The sequence below is a fragment of the Polypterus senegalus genome, chromosome 16, assembly GCF_016835505.1.
Source record: "Polypterus senegalus isolate Bchr_013 chromosome 16, ASM1683550v1, whole genome shotgun sequence".
Taxonomy (NCBI): Eukaryota; Metazoa; Chordata; class Cladistia; order Polypteriformes; family Polypteridae; genus Polypterus; species Polypterus senegalus.
The window spans coordinates 57571178-57591164 of record NC_053169.1 but is presented as its reverse complement, the minus strand read 5'-3'; the positions used below and the strand labels follow the sequence as shown (position 1 = coordinate 57591164).

The following is a 19987-nucleotide window of genomic DNA, read 5'->3' as shown; positions in this document are numbered from 1 at the left end:
CGAGAGTATACCTTATAAGAAGAATTTAGGAATCAGAGTGGACTCTAAGCTATCGACTTCCAGTGTTCAGAAGCCAATAAGTAGACAAACAGAATGTTAGGTTATATAGCACGATGTGTGGAGTACAAGTCCAAGGAGATTATGCTCAACCTTTATAAAGCACTAGTGAGGCCTCATCTGAAATACTATGTGCAGTTTTGGTCCCCAGGCTACAAAAAAGACAAAGCAGCACTAGAAAAGGTCCAGAGAAGAGCGATTAGGCTATTTCCAGGGCTACAAGGGTTGAATTATAAGGAAAGATTAAAAGAGCTGAGTCTATACAGTTTAAGCAAAAGAAGATTAAGAGATTACATGATTGAAGTGTTTAAAATTATGAAGGGAATTAGTACAGTAGATCGAGACTGTCATTTTAAAATAAGTTCATCAAGAACACGTGGACACAGTTGGAAACCTGTGAAGGGTAAATTTCGCACAAACATTAGGATTTTTTTTCTTTTCACAAAGAACGGTAGACACATGGAATAAGCTACCAAGTAGTGTGGTAGACAGTAATACTTGTAGTGACTTTCAGAACTCGTCTTGGATGTTTTTTGGAAGAAATAAGTAGATAGGACTGGCAAGTTTTATTGGGCTAAATGTCCTGTTCTCGTCTAGATTGTTCTAATGTTATAGCAGGAGATATTCCCTAAACACCTGGGGCCTCATGTATAAACGGTGCGTACGTAACAGAAATGTTGTGTAAGAACTTTTCCACGTTCAAATCGCGATGTATAAAACCTACACTTGGCGTAAAGCCATGCACTTTTCCACGGTACCTGATGCCTTGTCGTACGCAAGTTCTCCGCTCGGTTTTGCAGACTGGTGGCACCCAGCGTCAAAGCAGTGCTACCGTTCCTGGGTGGTAACTCATTATTTTCCTGATGCGGCTTTATAAATACACTGAAACTAACCGCATATTGTTTATTAGTGTAACGCATCTGATTGTAATTAACTTGTAACAATATAATGGTCCAGGGAACAGCCATAGTATTCCAAATACCATAACTGCTTTAGTGTTGTTACTCTCACTTCTTCTTCTTCTTCTTCTTTCAGCTCCTCCCGTTAGGAGTTGCCACAGCGGATCATCGTTTTCCATATTACTCTCACTGCACCACTCAGAGTATTTATATCACTGTATCTGAGTGTGAATCACAGCAGCAGCTGATCGGAAAGAGAATTATCTGTATACAGTTTCATGGAGACGCTGTCTCAGCCACTGCAAAACGTTTTAAAGCCTTTCCTGTACAGACCTCGCGGTGAGAAACAGTTTCACCCCAAGAACTTTAAATGCACTCAATCAATTGCACCTTGTAGAACTGTTTGTACTTATAAGTACAATCACCCCACTGTAAACTTGCACTACAGTTATAATATCACACAACCCGAGACACTTTATAAAGCTTGTATTTACATATGATGACGATATCATTTTTAAGGTGAAATGCAGCAAAATATGTTTATTAAATTATAAAGATAAAACTTTAACTTCATTTAAATAATCTATATTCTTCACTGGGAGTGTCGTTAAGGATAGAATAATTAAACATGTACTACGAAGATATTTCAATGTTCCTTAAACGTTTTGAAGAATCTGCGCTAATCTTACAGATGGCTTAACTTCTATTACAGAGCTGATTGTGTGGCGATCGGTTACTTGGGGAAAGAAAAGCACTGACTGCAGTGACGGCTACGCCAATATATATTGAATATAACACAGAAAGAAAATAACAACACAGCTAAAAACGCAGCGACAACTTTCGGTAAAAGTTAAATGCTTCTGTCATGAGCACGAGGCGGCTATGCAGTGTCTGCAACGGACGTGGCCATCCACCGTGCATAAGCTAGCTTACTGACATTGGCGGGCGAAGGAGCCACCGATTCTTCCTCTGCCCAGTGCCACCACAAGCCTAGAGCCGCCCCTGAGTACTGCTGCAATAAATTATTTCATCGAAGTGAAACACATGTTTAATAGCGTGCTTTAACTCCTATCATCATTAAAATGATATCACGTATACATCTCAGTATTTTAGTTATTCAGAGAGCTGTAATATCACGAATGTAATGGATTCTGTGTCCAGTTGGAGGAAGAGAGCCAGTTTAAGAAGCAAGTAGTGATTCACACACATAGGCACATAGAAGATCAAATACAAAACAAAGCATTTAACGTGCTACTTTAATTATGATGTGATTTGAGAAACTGGTTAATTAAACGATTTTAAGATGAAGTTTATGATGTTCTACTTTAATGACAAAATAAACTACGTGATTAAAGTGGAAATGTCGAGATTGAAGTTGACATTTCGTGCTTTTTCCCCACTGTGTGCCTTTTTTCTCTGTACCCTAATAAGCTTTCATATGACACTCAGATGGTGGGCTACAACTCGGCTTTCTACGGCGACTTTGATATGTGACTTCTTTTTTATTTCCGGCACTGTGCGATTTTGTGAACGTGAGCTTTCAAGTTTCTCCAACATGCTATGTCACTCGATCAACTTCCTTTTGTTGATTATACCACGGTTTATTTGAACAAATAGTATGTTTTTCCTTTGCCTCCACTTGGTATTCGCTGAAATTCTTATATTTTCCCCCGTGCTTTTCCCATTGTCTTTTCACAGAAGGCTGAGTTTAAGGGCGATTTATATTCATTTACATATTCAAAGAGCCGTAATTCTGGGAGGAGTTGGGGCGTTACATAAAGCGCGTGCACGAGCGTTCGTTTTCACGCTGATCGGGATTTATGTAGCGGAAGAATCCTGCATCTGGATTTTTCTGTGCGTAAGCACATTTTGGCTTTTGTGCTTATGCCATGTTATAGTGCGTTATACATGAGTCCCCTGAACTGAAGGTAGCATACACAAATAGATTATTTATTTGTTTATTTATATTGTAGCTAATTTCAGTCAAGATAAATGTGTAAAATGGAAAATTCTGAGCTGAATTTAACCATTTTTGCATAAACTAATGAGTAGTGTATTTTATTTATAGCTAGTTTCCAGTAATTATCTGATATTCTAAGTGAAATGTTACATTAACTAGTCAGCCACAGATTATCTAGGTGAGAATTCTTTAATAGAAATTAGTAAAGTTTAAAAACTTTACCAAACTTTAAAAACTATATATTGCAGTCTAAGTAAAAAAAAATTGATGATAAAAGACTACCTTGAAAACAGTTGTTTACTTGATGTAAACACATTGTCCATATACAAACCTCTAAAAGTCCCATGTACAAGCACACCTTTCACTAAGCTTTCACATACTGTAGTACACACCTTGATATAATTTTTCAAAATATTTAGATTGCATTTAGACCACTTTACAAAGATTGGTTTCACATATATATATATTTTTTTTCCTGTTGATCAATGCCAAAAAAATGTCTGGTTTTTGCTTGATAATGTGAAATCAGTAATTAGCTTCTAATTGGTCTACTTGGGCTGGCAGTTTTGTGGCACAGAGTATGTTAAGTTGAGGGTATGTATGGTACCAGCACAGCATAATACGTGGAAAAGTCAGAAGAAAATACCCCTTGATTGCAAATATTTTATTATCTGAAAGTGACAGGATTGCTATCTGCAAAGTTTGCTTTAAGAAAAGTTAGTCATCGTGGATTTAAAGCAAAGACAATTGACTCGACTAATTTGATTGACACTTGTGGATGGGTACACCACTCAGCTTAGCATGCTAACTTTGAATAAAATAGTTAAAAACCATTAAGGAACCAAATCTGTCTCAGCCATTACTAATAATGCTGCTTAAAGAAGATAAAGAACTATGACGAGGAATGCAAACAAATCAAGTGTATTACTAATAAAATAAAGCAATTCTGCACTGTTCATAGTACAGAAACAGCAATAATCTGTGTTAATTACGAAATTCTGACATCCTCTAATGAAGGAAATTCCACAGCAATTACGCTGTTAGATTTAAGCACAGCATCTGACACCACTGACTATTCTATTTTACTGCACGGCCTGGAAAATTATATTGGCTGACAGGCACTGTGGGTGCCTGGCTGATAGTATTCCATCATTATACTCAAAAGTTAAATATAGTATTCCACAGGGCTCAGTACTGGAACCCTTACTGTTTTCATCTTATATGCTTCCAGTGGAAACTATTATTAGAAAACATAACATTAATTTTCACCAATATGCAGATGACACCCAAATACACTTTTTTTTTTTTTTAAGACCAAATGAGGTTACTCTGATGCTGTCCTTAATTGTGTTATACAGTTAAATGAGTGGATGGATAAGAAGTATTTATCTATGAATATAGAAAAAACAGAAATGTTAATTATTGAAGGAAATTATGCTGACCATAACATTCTGTCACAATTTAACTCAGTTTGAATCACCATTAGTTTTACTGAATAAGTATGCAATTTAAGTGCTATTTTTGACACTAGTGTGTCATATAAAAACACATATAATAAAACTATTCAAAATATACCTCTTCCAGTTAAAGATGTTGAAAAATTAATATGTTTTCTAAATATGCAAGATACTGAGAAATTAATTCATGAATGTATTTCTACTAAAATGTATTAGTGCAATGCGTTGTTCCCTGGTTGTTTAAATCACTCTATATGCAAATTTCAGTTAATTCAAAGTACTAATGCAATAATCATTACATGAACCAGAAAATACAAACACATAACTTCAGTTTTCAAGTTCTTAAACTGGCTCCCAGTTAAGCTTAGGGCCGATTTCAAAATCTTCCTTTAACTTATAAAGACTGTAATTGCCATGGCCCTGCTTACTTATCCGAGCTTATAAATACTTACAAACCAGAGCGCACATGGAGATCTACAAACCAGAGCACACATGAAGATCTCAAGATGCTGGCCTATTTAAGATTCCAAGGAGTAATAAAATATGAGGGAGGTCAAGCTTTTAGTTACACGGCCCCAAAGCTCTGGAATGATTAGCCTACAAATATAAGAGGTGTCTCTTTAGTGTCAGCTTTAAAAATCCAAGCGACTTTAGTCTAGCATAACCGGACTAGTGCTGCTGATTAATTGTACACACTGCATTTCTGTTTGTTAGTTATTTGTACAGAAATATAAAAGTATCACAATGTTTTTAAACCGTTACTAACCCTCCTCAGTATCTTGGTATTGCTGCCAAGGTTCTACATCCAGGCTGCTCTCTAGCACATGGACAATTTACCTTGGATAAAGGAGCATTGGAATCATTAGATGGAAATATTCTCTCATCAGCACAGACTTCACTACAGAATACCCAGGAGAAGGTAGGCATTTGTCTCCAGGACTATGAAATAACTTTTTACAATATTAATCTTCACCATTGTCAACTGACCAATATTCATTAATTAATTAATGGACAGAGAGTGCTGGCTTTGATTTGTTTAATCAACAATTTCTACCTTGTTCTTTGTGTGTTTTAAAAAACCTGTAATTATATGTGTACCAGTTCTGTATTTAGTCATTAGTACAATCTATACATGTATTTTAATGAAGAATTTTTCACAGTGCTCTGTGCCATCACTCAGTGAAGAGTGTTATACAAAAAACAGGTGATCTTGTATTGCAGATTTAAAAGTGACGTAGCATTCTTGATCTTGTATTACAGACTAGCAAAATACCTGCACTTTGCAGCGGCAAAGTACTGCCTTAAAGTTTTTATTAAGAAGAAAATTAAATTTTTTTAAACTGAGGGAAAATATACCAATAATCATTTGTTAAGAATCTCTTTGTATACCACATTGTCATTTCGGCCCTCGGTTGTAATATAACCAAACTGTGCGCCGAGCTTATTCTTGAGCATGCAACGTACAGTTGGCCATGTGAAAAGTAATCAGTTTCAAATCTCACAGCTTGGATTGCTGCTGTCATAATCTGTTTGAGTTTCATGGTTTGTTTCAATTACGACAGTACTTGCAGGACTTGTTGTGTTGAAGTGACATTCGGCATCTGTCAAGTGTTGTAAGCATACAACCGGTTTCATCAATAACTTCACATCCAGCTTTTGAGAGTTTAAACATTCATAAACATCAAAGTGTCCACTACTGAAATTGTCACCTGTGAATCTAAGATATTTAAGAGGCATTGGCGGTTGTCCAAAGGTGTAAAATATTTGGCTATTTCGGTACACTTGAAAGCGACAACCGAACAATTCAGCGGCAGCCATCAACTCACATGCAGAACCATAGGTGAAGGGCTTAAGCATTTCACTCTTATGGTGCTCCTGTGTAGTATAATTATCTCCTGTACCGTCATCAGTCCACACCTTGAACCTGTCCCAGTCATTCAATTCATAAGACACAATGTTCCTCCGGATATAAAGAGTGAGCCTGACATGGCGTGCAATATGTAACAAAAAGAATGGAAAAGGCAGGTGCCATCCCCGGGCATGGAAACCACTCGGTAAGTGACAGTTCTTTGATCGATGGTGATCACCTCGACAGACATGTTAACAGGGGTATGGTTGGAACGATAAAGGAAATGGGTACCTGAACAATGTAAAGGAAGTCTAAAATACCTACACAATAACTATAATCATAATAAACGAACAATAAAACAGCGGAGAAGCCGTAGATTAAAAAAAAGGCTGTAGTTATCAGCAGGGAGACGTGAATCCCGTAGTGAAGCAAGAAAGGGAATTTAGAGACCGGACCTTTTATAGGCAGGCAGCCAACAACGTGGGAGGCTTTGGAATGGGGGCCCAATGCCGCCTCACACGGTGACCGAGCTGCAGGCTATGGACGTATATATACTGCTCACAAAAATTAAAGGAACACTTTTTTTTATTGGGCCTGGCATGAAATCAATTAAACCTGTCTGATAATTTTCTGGTTGGTTAAGCAGCTGAGGTCATTGTTAATCACTTTCAGCTGTATTGGTGTTCATGGACTTAACGACAGGTGCACTAAAGTGGCAACAATTAGAAAACCCTCAAAACAGGACTGGTTTTACATGTGGAGGTCATTTCAAGTTTCTCCCTCTTGATCTTTTTGGCTGGTTTTCCACTCGTGCTAGTTTTGGCTTGAGTAATTATCTCTACTGGCAGTATGAGGCGATTCCTTAACCCTACAGAAGTTGCACAGGTTGTCCAACTTCTCCAGGATGGCACATCCACATGTGCTGCAGCAAGAAGGTTTAATGTGTCTCCCAGCACAATCTCCAGAACATGGAGGAGATTTCAGGAGACTGGCTGTTATTCTCGGAGAGCTGGACAGGGCCGTAGAAGGTCCTCAACCCATCAGCAGGACCGATACCTGCTCCTTTGTGCAAGGCGGAACAGGCTGAGCACTGCTCGTGCCCTACAGAATGACCTCCAGAGGGCCACTGGTGTGAATGTCTCTACCCAAACAATCAGGAACAGACTTCATGAAGATGGCCTGAGGGCCCGACGTCCTGTAGTGGGCCCTGTGCTCACTGCCCAGCACCGTGGAGCTCGACTGGCATTTGCTCAAGAACACCAGAATTGGCAAGTCCGCCACTGGCGCCCTGTACTTTTTACAGACAAGAGCAGGTTCACCCTGAGCAGCTGTGATAGGCGTGAAAGAGTCTGGAGAAGACAAGGAGAGCGATATGCTGCCTGCAGCGTCGTTCAACATGACAGGTTTGGTGGTGGGTCAGTGATGGTCTGGGGAGGCATATCCATGGAGGGACACACAGACATCTACTGCGTAGGAAATGGTGCTCTGACTGCCATAAGGTATCGAGATGAAATCCTTGAACCCATTGTCAGACCCTACGCTGGTGCAGTAGGTCCTGGTTTCCTCCTAATGCACGACAATGCCCGGCCTCATGTGGCAAGAGTATGCAGGCAGTACCTGGAGGATGAAGGAATTGAAACAATTGAATGGCCTTCACGATCCCCTGACTTAAACCCAATAGAACATCTGTGGGACATTATGTTTCGGTCCATTAGGCGCCAGGTTGCTCCTCAGACTGTACAACAGCTCAGGGATGCCCTCATACAGATCTGGGAGGAAATGCCACAAGACACCATCCGTCGTCTCATTAGGAGCATGCCCGACGTTGTCAAGCATGCATACAAGCTCGTGGGGGCCACACAAGATACTGAAAAGCATTTTGAGTAGCAGAAATTAAGTTTTTGAAAAAATGGACTAGCCTGCCACATCTTCATTTCACTGTGATTTTAGGGTGTCTACACAATTGAGCCCTCTGTAGGCAGAAAACGTTTATTTCCATTAAAAGACTTGGCATCCTCTTGTTCCTAAGACATTGCCCTGTCGTTATTTGTATAGATATCCAACTTCATATTAAGATCTGATGTATCTAATGTGTTTCTTTAAAGTGTTCCTTTAATTTTTGTGAGCAGTGTATGTACGTAAGTAGGATTCAGTTAGCGTTTGGAACCCGCATACCAAATTTCTTGAAGATGTGCCCATATGTAACAAAGACCGTTGGAAAATTCAATATGGCGGCCGACAGTGGCATCATACCACCGAAATAAGTACATACATTGGTTTCGGTTAGCACAGGGAAGCCGCCTACCAAATTTCGTGAAGATAGGGATATAAATAAGAAAGTTCAACATGCCAAACGTTGTTGACCGTTATGACCGTTACGCGTAGAATTTCAAAATGAAACATGCTTAACTTTTGTAAGTAAGCTGTAAGGAATGAGCCTACCAAATTTTAGCCTTCTACCTACACAGCAAGTTGGAGAATTAGTGACATTGGAAAGTTCAATATGGCGGCCGACAGTGGCATCATACCATCGAAATAAGTATGTACATCAGTTTCAGTTAGCGCAGGGAAGCCGCCTACCAAATTTTGTGAAGATGGGGCCATAAATAAGAAAGTTTAATATGGCAGCCAACAGTGGCGTCATACCACCGAAATAATTACGTACATCGGTTTCGGTTAGCGCAGGGAAGCCGCCTACCAAATTTCGTGAAAATGGGGTCAGCCTTCTACCTATACGTGAAGTTGGAGAATTAGTGACGTTGGAAAGTTCGATATGGCGGCCGACAGTGGCGTCATACCATCGAAATAAGTATGTACATCTGTTTCAGTTAGCGCAGGGAAGCCGCCCACCAAATTTCGTGAAGATGGGGCCATAAATAAGAAAGTTAAACATGGCGGACGTTGTCAACCGTTATGACCGTTACGTGTAGGATTTCGAAATGAAACCTGCTTAACTCTTGTAAGTAAGCTGTAAGGATTAAGCCTACCAAATTTCAGCCTTGTACCTACACGGGAAGTTGGAGGATCAGTGATGAGTCAGTGAGTGAGTCAGTGAGGGCTTTGCCTTTTATTAGTATAGACTAGCAAAATACCCGCGCTTCGCAGCGGAGAAGTAGTGTGTTAAAGAAGTAAAAAAAAGAAAAGGAAACATTTTGAAAATAACGTAACATGATTGTCAATGTAATTGTTTTGTGCATTCTCGATCCAATGCACTAATTTGTTTCATAATCTCAAACACTTCAGTAATATCACCTCTTAATCTTCTCTTGCTTAAACTGAAAAGGTTCAGCTGTTTTAATCTTTCCGCATAAATCATGCACTGCAGTCCTGGAATTATCCAAGACGCTATTCTGTGGACTTTTTCTAGCAATTCTATGTCTTTTGACTGGCTCCTACAGTTATTTTACAACTTCTCACCCCTTAAATTCCCTAAATATTCTCCCCCTCGACAGCCTTCTGTTTGGCCTTCTATGAGATTAATTTTACTTTTCTTTGTCTGCTCTCCTAACTTTGTACTCCTTTTATTCCTCACTTAAAAGCTCTCCACTCGTACCATTTGTATTCCTTCATATCAATAAATCCTTACGCTGTCGCTCTTTTAACTGCTCTACTTTCTTGAACGTTAAGTACTTAGTTACTGAATATCCGTTGTTAGTTAATGATACCATTGATCACAATATTCTTAGGAATCGCCTTAGTCAGTGGGTGGGCATCACTGGCAGTGTCTTAACACTAGAATTACCAGAGCCTACGAAAAAACTTGTAGATCCGTCTAAGCTTAAATCGCTTCTTAAATCCGTCCTCACCTCTCCGCCAGCGTCTTTGTCCTGTTAATGTGCAGATTAACAGCAGCAAGCAGCTGGCTATTCCATCCCCCACTGTCGCAGAACATACACAAACTTCTCACAGCTCATACCTTGATTGATTATCTGGGAGTGGAGTTTTAGAGTGGAAATAATGGATTGTTATTTGGAACGCACGCATTTCATGTGTGTTCCGTTTCTACAGTAATCTGTGTACACACATTGTTAAAATAGAAACTTTTTCATATTTTAGTAATAGATGTTACAAAATGTAGGCATAAACTATAGAATATGTGAGGGCCGATTTCCAAAGATCAAATAAACACTTTCACAAAAGGTTCAACTAAATAAGGGGAAAACAGAAATTTTAGTGATTGGCAAAAATGCATATAATGAGGGTATTAGAAATAAACTTGATCCATTAGGATTAAAAGTCAAGACAGAGGTAAACAATTTAGGGGTAATTATTGACCTTAATTTTAAATCACACATTAATCAGATCACTAGGACAGCATTTTCTAACTTAAGAAATATAGCAAAAGTTAGATCTCTTTTAATTTTGCAAGATGCTGAAAATTAGTTTTCAGTCGACTAGATTACTGTAATATACTCCTCTCAGGACTACCCAAAAGAGACATCAATCGATTGCAACTAGGGCAGAATGCAGCTGCTAGAATCTACATTGGTTACCTGTGCCATTTAGAATTGAGTTTAAAATAGTGCTTACGTTTTACAAAGCCTTAAATAATTTCACTCCATCCTATATTTCAGAATGCCTTTCACCTTACACTTTAAATCATAACCTTAGACCTTCAATTGAGTATCTGCTTATAATTGCAATAGCTAAACTAAAGAATTGGTGATGCAGCCTTCTGCTGTTATTCACCAAAAATCTGGAACAGCTTACCAATAGAAATTCTCCAGGCTTATACGGTTGGAGCACTTTAAAAAAAACTGCTAAAACTCATCATTTTAACATATCTTATTCATAGCTTCATTTTAGTTTAACCCTGATATGCATTTAATTATCATTATCATTCTTGATGGTTCCGAAATCTGTCGACATTGCCATCATCATCAAATTCTTCCATGTGAATTCTGAAAACCATGAGGACTGATTGAGATCAGTTATGTTAGTTACAATGCTTAGGGGGGGGGCTGGGTGCTCTTGTGGCCTGGAACCCCTGCAGATTTTGTTTTTTTTCTCCATCCATCTGGAGGTTTGTTTTTTTTTTTTTTCTTCTTCTGTCCTCCCTGGCCATCGGACCTTACTTTTATTCTATGTTGATTAGTATTGCCTAATTTTATTTATTTATTTTGTTTTTTCTTTTTTTCCTTTTACTTCATCCTGTAAAGCACTTTTAGCTACATCTTTTGTATGAAAATGTGCTATATAAATAAATGTTGTTGTGAATTTCTTACGGTCTTCTCTGAACCTACAGTCGCTTGTGCATAATTGGCATTTTAACACTAGCCACCTGCCTACATGCCATTGAGCCTTTCTAATTACTGCTTTGAAGTCAGACGCTTCCCTCCCCATAAACTAAGGATTGGTTGTTTCTGTTACTAATAACTAATGATCACTACAACTCCTGTTATTTACTTACAGCAATGCTGGTGTCCACTACTGCTGCTTACTGCAATGTCTCACCCACTGTTGCTAGTCTAAATAAATAGAAGTTCAAATAACTTTTCAAAACACTGCCTCAAACACTCAGCTACTTTTGCTCCTGTGTGGGCAAAAAAAACCTTGTAAAGGGGAAAAAGCTTAAAAATAACCCACAAGGCTCCAGAGCTGCAAGCAAAACACAAAGTTTTAGGAGCAAAATGTATTTTTAATTAACTCTCACACAGAACACAAACTCTCAGCCTCGTCTCTTTCATTTGCAAGCATAATTTCAACACATCAATACGTCTGAGTCTCCAATCCAATGATCCAAGTTTTTTTTTTTTTTTTTACCAATTAAATTAAATCATTTAATTTTAATAAAAAGAAGGTTGAGCAGTTTTAGTAATGAGGCTAATGCAATGCATGTCCTGTTGGATGCTGGACGTTTTAGAGGATGCCATGGAGAAGCCAGTCTTCCATGAGGGCTACATCTGCAGGAGATGTCACCTGATCAAGCACCTAGAGCTCAGGGTTCGCGAACTGGAGGAAGAGTTGGGTGGATTGCGTTGTAGTATAGAATGGGTGGACCTGGCCCAGGTGTCCTTTAGAGAGATAGTATGCACCCTAAGGTGGCGCGAGAGGAGACTCCAAACCAGACAGGAAGAGATAGGTGGGTCACATTCACAAGAGAAAGGGTTCATACTATCCGGGGAAATCAACCCCAGAACTGGAAGCATCATTCTGGAGTGATAGGAAGGCACAAGAAGCCCCAACTGACTACCTCAAAACCAGTTCAAAGAAAGAGACAGATAGTGATAGTTGAGGACTCAAATTCAGGGGGATTGAAAAGCAGGTTTGCTCCAGACACAGAGAGTCTTGCGTAGTATGTTGTTGCCTTCTGGATGCACAGTGGAGGGTCTTCTATGTAAGGATTGATAGCCTCTTGGCCCGAGCAATGGTGGAGCCAGTTATCATTGTCCATGCTGCAACAAATGGCATACATAAGGGTAGTCTATTAGATCTGTGATCAAAATTTAAGAGTTAGGTGCCAGGCTGAGGAGCAGAACTGACGAGGTAGTGTTCCATGAATTTCCGCCTATGTCAGATGCCAGTCCAGGTAAGAATGAGGAGATTAGAAGGTTTAACATGTGTCTCAAATCTTGGTGTTGGGAAGAAGGGTACTCTTTTTGGAACAGATGGAACTTGTTCCACCATGACTAGTTACATCTGAACAGGAGGGGCAATAATGTTTTGAGGAGGCATAAGAGTAGGTTAGCCGAGGGTAGTTTCAACAAGGGTATATAGAATTTTAATCAAATATTTTTAATCAATACATGATCATTTTTACAATTTAATAAAATTATATACTTAAATGAAGTTGTAACTTAAGGAAAAGGACTGAAGGTAACTAAAGTGTTAACTAAACATGGCTTAAAGCTTGAGCATGTGTGGGATGCCTCATCTTAGAGGAACCACCAAAGTAATTACGGAGGTTAAAATGAAATAAATGAGTAATGAAAAGCCCCTTAAAAAGCAAAGACAAACTAGAAAGAAAGCATAAACACCCCTATTACGAAGCAGGGGTAAGATCAATGGGAAAACCCATCTTAACAAAGGGATGTTTAGAATAATGAAAAAATCAACATGTATACGAAGTTACTGGTGGCTGTAGATGATTAGCTATGATGATAGAATTTTGCATATTATGAGACAGATGATATGATGTATTAGGTAAAGAAATTGTAATAGAAAAGTATAAAATGGAATGATTTGTATTATTGATTGCTCATTCCATGGACTGAGACATTTGTGAAGATCTGTGTACAAACAAAGAATTCATCTACATTCTCATCTGACACCAAAACTGACTTCTTTGAAAGCAGAGGAAAGTTTTTTCCATAACATTTATACTGAAGGGGGAGGGAGTTTAGGATAGGCCAGGTTTAGAACTGTACATCAGGGAACAAATAACAATGTAAAAATAAAAAATACATAGAAATGCAAATTCTAAACCCAACTTTTAATTGTAAAAGTAAAATGAGTAACATTTAAAACATCTTGCCTTAATGCTAGAAGTAATAAAAATAAATCCAGTGAGTTGGAGTTGCTCTTTCCTCTGCATGTCCTGGAGTACAAAAGAAACACCACCATGCACCAAAATGTGGAGAATGGGCCATTTTTTGACAAAACGCTGTCACTGATTACAACCGCAACAAGGTGCGAATGTGTATGAAGAAAAAGAATAACATTGCATCAATGCCACAATATTTTCTGAAATGTACTATACAGGTCATAAAATGAAAAAAAAAACACTAACTTTTACAAGCTTTACATGTTTACACCGGCTGATACAGACACAAATCGAATGTATGTTTTTATTGTATAAAACCAGGGGGCTTCGCTTGCCAACCCAACCCACCCCACCTGGCCACACACCGTTGTGAAGAGGGGGGCTGAACGCACCCCAAGGGGACACGGTCGCTCCTCCGAAACCCCACTTAGACAGAGATACAATGGGAAACAAACACTTTTTTTTTTTTTTTTACCTCCTCTTTGCTCGATCAGCTGATGGCTTGCTGCTGCCGTGCCGTGTGATCTGCATCTCGTGTGGCGCTTCGAATGTTTAACAGCCTGTACAGCAGCTGTCCTTTTGTCTCACTGCCTTGTCTCTCTTCTTCCCCAGACATCTTCAAACACTATTCGATCCCTTTTCGCTGTTCAGTTATTTCACCTAGTAATATTTACCATTTGTTTGCACTAATGCGACGTTTACTATCATTTTTTTTTTTTTTAGACTGTCGAATTTTCCTACTTCCATTATCTCTAACCTGCTCTGCATGTTTACTGCGCCAACGTTTTTGAATTCTTTACGACATTCTACTTTGTCATCTACTCTTTGTCTTTTTCCAGCCCCGGGCATGGTTAAATCTCTTGCCACAAAGTCTAGTCTTGTGGGAAGTGAAAGCGCCTTTCTGAGAAAGTCACGTCTCGTCTCTCGGAACAGGTCTCATTTCGTCCCAAGTTTTTTTATATAATAGAGAGATTATCAATAAGAGCAGCTCCCTACTCAAAACGTTAAATCTGCGAGGCAACCAGTATCGAACCGACGGCCTCTTGATTACAAGATAGCAGTTCTTAATGCTGCACCACAGAAGTTGTCATATTATACTTGTACCTTTTGTGTGTATTTGATATTTGTACACCTGTCTTCACACATTACACAATTCATGTCTATATTTTGTAATTTATTAATAAAACACAAAAAATATTTCTGTTTTAACAATGTGTTTACATAGATTGTTGTAGATACAGAACATACATGAAATGTATGTGTTCCAAATAATGATATATTATTTACCCTATACAACTCTAGGTACCTCACTCCCAGATAATCAAGGCTTCAGCTGGGAAAAGTTTTTGCCCTTTCTGCGGCAGTGGGGGAATGGGCTAGTAGGCTGCTTGTTACTTGTGTTGATCGACACATTTACAAGACAAAAGACGCTGACGGAGAGGTGCGAAGGGATTTAAGGTGGGCTGGAATTAATAGTTTTTTCATAGGCTTTGGTAATTGTATTAACTACCCAGATATTTACTTGGATAACCTGGGAAATAGCTGAGCAAAACAGCAGGAGTTTTTGGAAGTAATTAGTGACTGTTTTTTAACACATTATGTTAAAGCCCCAACACATGGGATGGCAGGGGCACCTGTCATTTAGTATTTTGTAATAATCAGGAAAGACTTGAGGGTGTAGATTGAACCATTGGGGTCAAGTGATCAAAATATAATATAGTTCCCAGTATTTTGGAATAGCATGATGCAAAGATTAAAACTGTGAAGTTCAACTTTGGTGAGGCAAATTTTGAGCAGATGCGGCTTAAGTATAATGAGGATGTAATGGGATACGCTTTTAAAAATGGAGACAGTCAAAGAGCAGTGTTTAAAGAAGTTGTACAAGTATTTCAGGACAAGTACATACCTAAAATTGGAATTAGTAGGAAATTAAAAAAATGAAAACTCTACAGTGGGTTAATAAAGAGTAAAAAAGAAGCTGCAAAGGAAAAAAAAACAGCTGTATGAGGTTTATAAGATTAATAACTCCAATGTGAATCACAGGGCATTTGAGAGGATGAGGGCAACCTTTAAGAATGATATTAAAAAGAGGCTAAAAGAAAGTTAGGGAGAAATATAGCAGATGAGGCAAAAAATGACCTGAAGAGATTCTTTCACTATTTTAGCAGTAAAAGAACAGTCAAGGAGGAAGGGGAAGTGCATCAGGAATAGTAAAGGGGAATAAAAAAAAAAACACAGACAGTGAAATAGCAGTTGCTCTAAAGTCACATTTTTCTGACGCCTTCACGTGTGAGAAAGTGGAGAACCTTTCCTAAAGTTCAAATCTAATCCATCACAGTGAAACAGGTCCCATTTATTCCAAAAGAAGTCTCAATGCCCTAAAAACTTACACTCTTCTATCCTACACCAAGATCTGATCCACACTCTAAGCCTTCTCATCATCTCAATGTTACCTGTACTGGCACAAGCAAAACTTCAGAGAAGACTACCTTCTCAGTTCTGCTCCTCACCTTGGCATGCAACTCTTTAAAACTTGCATTGCAGAACTTACAGACTACCCTGATGTATGTCATTTGTTCCACCATGGATGATGACAACAGGATCCAAAACGCCCCACTCTGTCCAAGAGCGTAATAAGCCCTTCCACGAAGGTCTCCTACTTGTGCCCCCAGGAAGGTAACACACTCTCTCCATCTCTGAAGAAAATCTGCACTTCAACCCCCCTAATGGTTAAGTCCCTCATGATCACAACTACTCTCTTTCTAGGGACTAATCTTCCTTCCTGCCTACCACCTCAGAATCTTCAGATACATCACCCAGCTCCACAAGTACCTGAAAACAGTTTGACACTTCCAGTTTTGGGACTGATGCCCCTGGAAAGTATGTACCATTTGCCTTGTGACTGTGACCCATCTATCTCGGTCTGATCTGGAATCTTCTCCGGCACCACCTTAGGAGTACACACTACTTCTCTAACTCCTCCTCCAGTTTAGTGACACTGAGCTCGCAGTGCTGGATCAGTTGGCATTTCCTGCAGATGTAGCCTTCAAGGAATACACTGCACTGCACTGACCTCATTTTTAAAAGTTTTGCTTTGGATTACTACAATGCTTAACTTTTTTATTACTTTTAAATTGTTGAACTTGAATTATTAAAATTAATAAATTAAGAACTACTGCAGTTATTTACACCTTGTGGCCCCTTACACTCCTGTAACATACTCCCCCTCGATTGCCTGTTGTATGCATTTCTTTTGAAGTTATTAAACTTAACTTTTTTCCTGTCTGTTTTCTTAATTTTGTGCCCCACTTATTACATTCTTAACTTGAAGCTTTCCATTTACACCACATGAATTCCTTCCTACTAATGAAGTGGTTTGTATATGTTCTCTGTTCCTACTAGTGCTAAGGGGTTACTTTTTGAGTGCTAAAAGCTGCTCATTCCAATTATTTTTCATATGCCTTAACAACTTTTTCCAACTAAGGAATCACATGATTATTTAAGGCCATGATGCTGGTTATTTACTTGCAGACATGCCGGTTTCAGGTAATACTTCCTGCCCTGCCCCACCTCACCAAAACTAGTTTTTTATACAAATAAGTGAATTTCTGAACATTTATCAAAAACTCAGCTGCTTTTACTCATGTGCAGGAGGCAAAAAACAAGAAAACCCTTCTAAACAGAAAAATGCTTTAAGAATTCATAAATGGCTCCTTGGAATCAATCAAAAATTCAAGTTTTTTGGGACAAAATTTGTATTTTATTTAATGTTCATACAGCATTAGCACAACACACTTCGCACTTCTTCCAATCCAGTTTGTAATGATGACATTAATGTGTCAGTCTCCAATCAACCTCTCAGTCTCCAATCAATTCAGCCTTATTTGTTATATGCCCACTCCTTTATTAAGAATACTAAATATAATAGTTATTTGAATTAATAGGAAGCCTAGTATAAAAATTGCATTTTTTTTTTTTTTGTAAAAAGTGGTTGTGATTTGAGCATAAAGAAACTGAAAACATTCAGGCATCTGAATATCATTCTATGGGTTTGATATTTGAAATAGTAAATGTGGAATGAGCCAAAATCAAGCACTACAGGATTAAAACATAGAACATGTAGGAATTAGTGATGAGTGAACATCACAGAGTTTGTTTTGCTGCATGTACAGTGAAATCATGGAAGTGTTCAAGAACTTCGCCGAATGAAATGAAATTCAATGCAATGCAATGAAGTAAATGTTGAAGGAGGAACCAAATTAGTTTTGAATATGTTATAATAGTTCAATGGTCTTTTGTGTGTCCCAGAGGGCATGGGAAGCATCTGTCAACTACACTTGAGTGATTATTGTGACCAAAAATATTATATGAGCTGTGATGCAACAGTGCTAATCTCTGCACCACTGTGCCTCAAACAATAAAAAGATGCAAACAGAAGAATAACCTTAAAGAATACAACAAATGGCAATAAACTAGCAATTAAGTAAAAAAAAATCTATAAATCAGTATGCTCAAAGAGCTCCAGTCTTGGAGCATACACTGGCCATGACACAAACTTGCAGTGTAGGACATTCCATTGTTTGAATTACAGGCTCCAGAAGCATATGTCCTAACATCTTCCTTCTTTCCCCCCTACTTATGCAGATACTTTGCACTTTTTTCAATATCCCTTTTGGTTGGGTGTCCCTAATTACGCTGTACTTACTATGTAATTAACAGTATAATTACAGAGTAACTTGGTGTAATTATGTTGTATTTACTATATAACACAATCTGATGCAGTTGTTAAGCACTTCATCATAATTATTATTCCAGAATTTATATACATAGGCATTCAAAGAAATTGTGGAATAGGAATTATAATTGAGTACTTAATTATAGAGGTACACTTTATTACAAAGTAAGTACAAGATAATAACCAAAGTACCTAGTTACTCTGTAATTATACAGTTAATTACATGGTAAGTTCGACGTAATTAGGGACACCTAATCTAAAGTGATACTCTTTTTTTTTTCTTCCTCAAAGATTTAAGAAACGGCTTGTAAATAGTAATAAATGTTTTGTCATTGTTTTTCTTTCACAGCATCTCATTAGAGGAGAGTGAGGAGGAGAAGGGCTCTTAAGCCTCGTTTTGAATTGTGAGAGCAGCACATGTGGTCCAACACTGCCAAAGCATACTGATCAGTGTTATAATATCTGATGGGCAGTACTCATAATATTCTCATTATGGTAAGCTAATGAACCCCTCAAATGAAAATACTACTACTTTTTATGCATATAAGTACAAATCAGGTTGGACAGGGATCTGACATCACGCATGCAGGTTCGGTAATGATTGTACCTTAAGTATGATTGAAAGTTCTGTACATTGTTGCTACAGCTTTTTGATAACGTTGGCCTTACAATGCATCATGGGGCACCTGGAAATAATGTTAATCTAAGCCGTCCACTGTAAATTTCCAGGAAAATATTCGGCTAACAAGGTTACTTGCGAACGTACCACATTCATTGCGAAACATGCTTAGACGAATTTTGACAATCAAACCTAGTACAAACAAATCAAGGAGAAAAAGTCTACTTTATAATCATATTTGTCATCTACCATCAGTTGTGTGAAAGACATACAGCCAAAACCGAAATGAAGAAATTTATTGCAGATATTTTAAAATGAATTTATAGTTAGCAGATTATACTAGACTAAAGTAACTTTAAACTCAGTGGAAATGTTTTCAGACATACACTATTATACTGATTTTGATTTAGAATATCTAAAATACATTTAGCTCTACATATATTCCAAGTGTACACTCACCTTTTTTGTTTCCCATGGGCAAATTTGTATTCAAAAGAGAAGCAAAGGAGCTCTGCTTTGATAACTGAGCTTTGGCAGCCAAGGCATTATTCCAAAGGGCTTTAATAAGCATTGAAGCCAAGTACAAAGTCTATGGGGAGAGAAAAAAAAATGTACAGCTGCTGAGCAGTTGACAATATTGTCTGTAATTAACATTGGAAGTACCACTACTACTACAGTAAGCTCTAGCATAATAATTAACAAAGATAAACCTTTTTAAATATTACCATTCCTCCAAATCTACAAATAAATTGTACATGTTTGTAGAAAAACTCTCAAACTATAGAAAAAAATTCAGAATTCAATTGACTATATAACACCGACCGAAAACACTAACACACACAGTAAAATAATAAAAAAAAAAGAGAGCTGAAAGAGTGAAGTTTGCTTTTCTACAGTCTAATTAGTTCGTTTATGTTATGCTTCAGAG

The 19987-nt window shown here is 38.1% G+C and overlaps 1 protein-coding gene across 1 annotated transcript in view; it reads right to left on the bottom strand.

Moving 5' to 3' along the window:
• The window catches only part of usp34 (ubiquitin specific peptidase 34), a 480412-nt gene that overhangs the window by 357248 nt on the left and 103177 nt on the right, over window positions 1-19987 (bottom strand). Inside the window, exon 12 of the mRNA XM_039738342.1 lies at window positions 19519-19648. Within this exon, the coding sequence (XP_039594276.1) occupies window positions 19519-19648 (130 nt within the window). The remainder of the gene's footprint in view (window positions 1-19518; window positions 19649-19987) is intronic.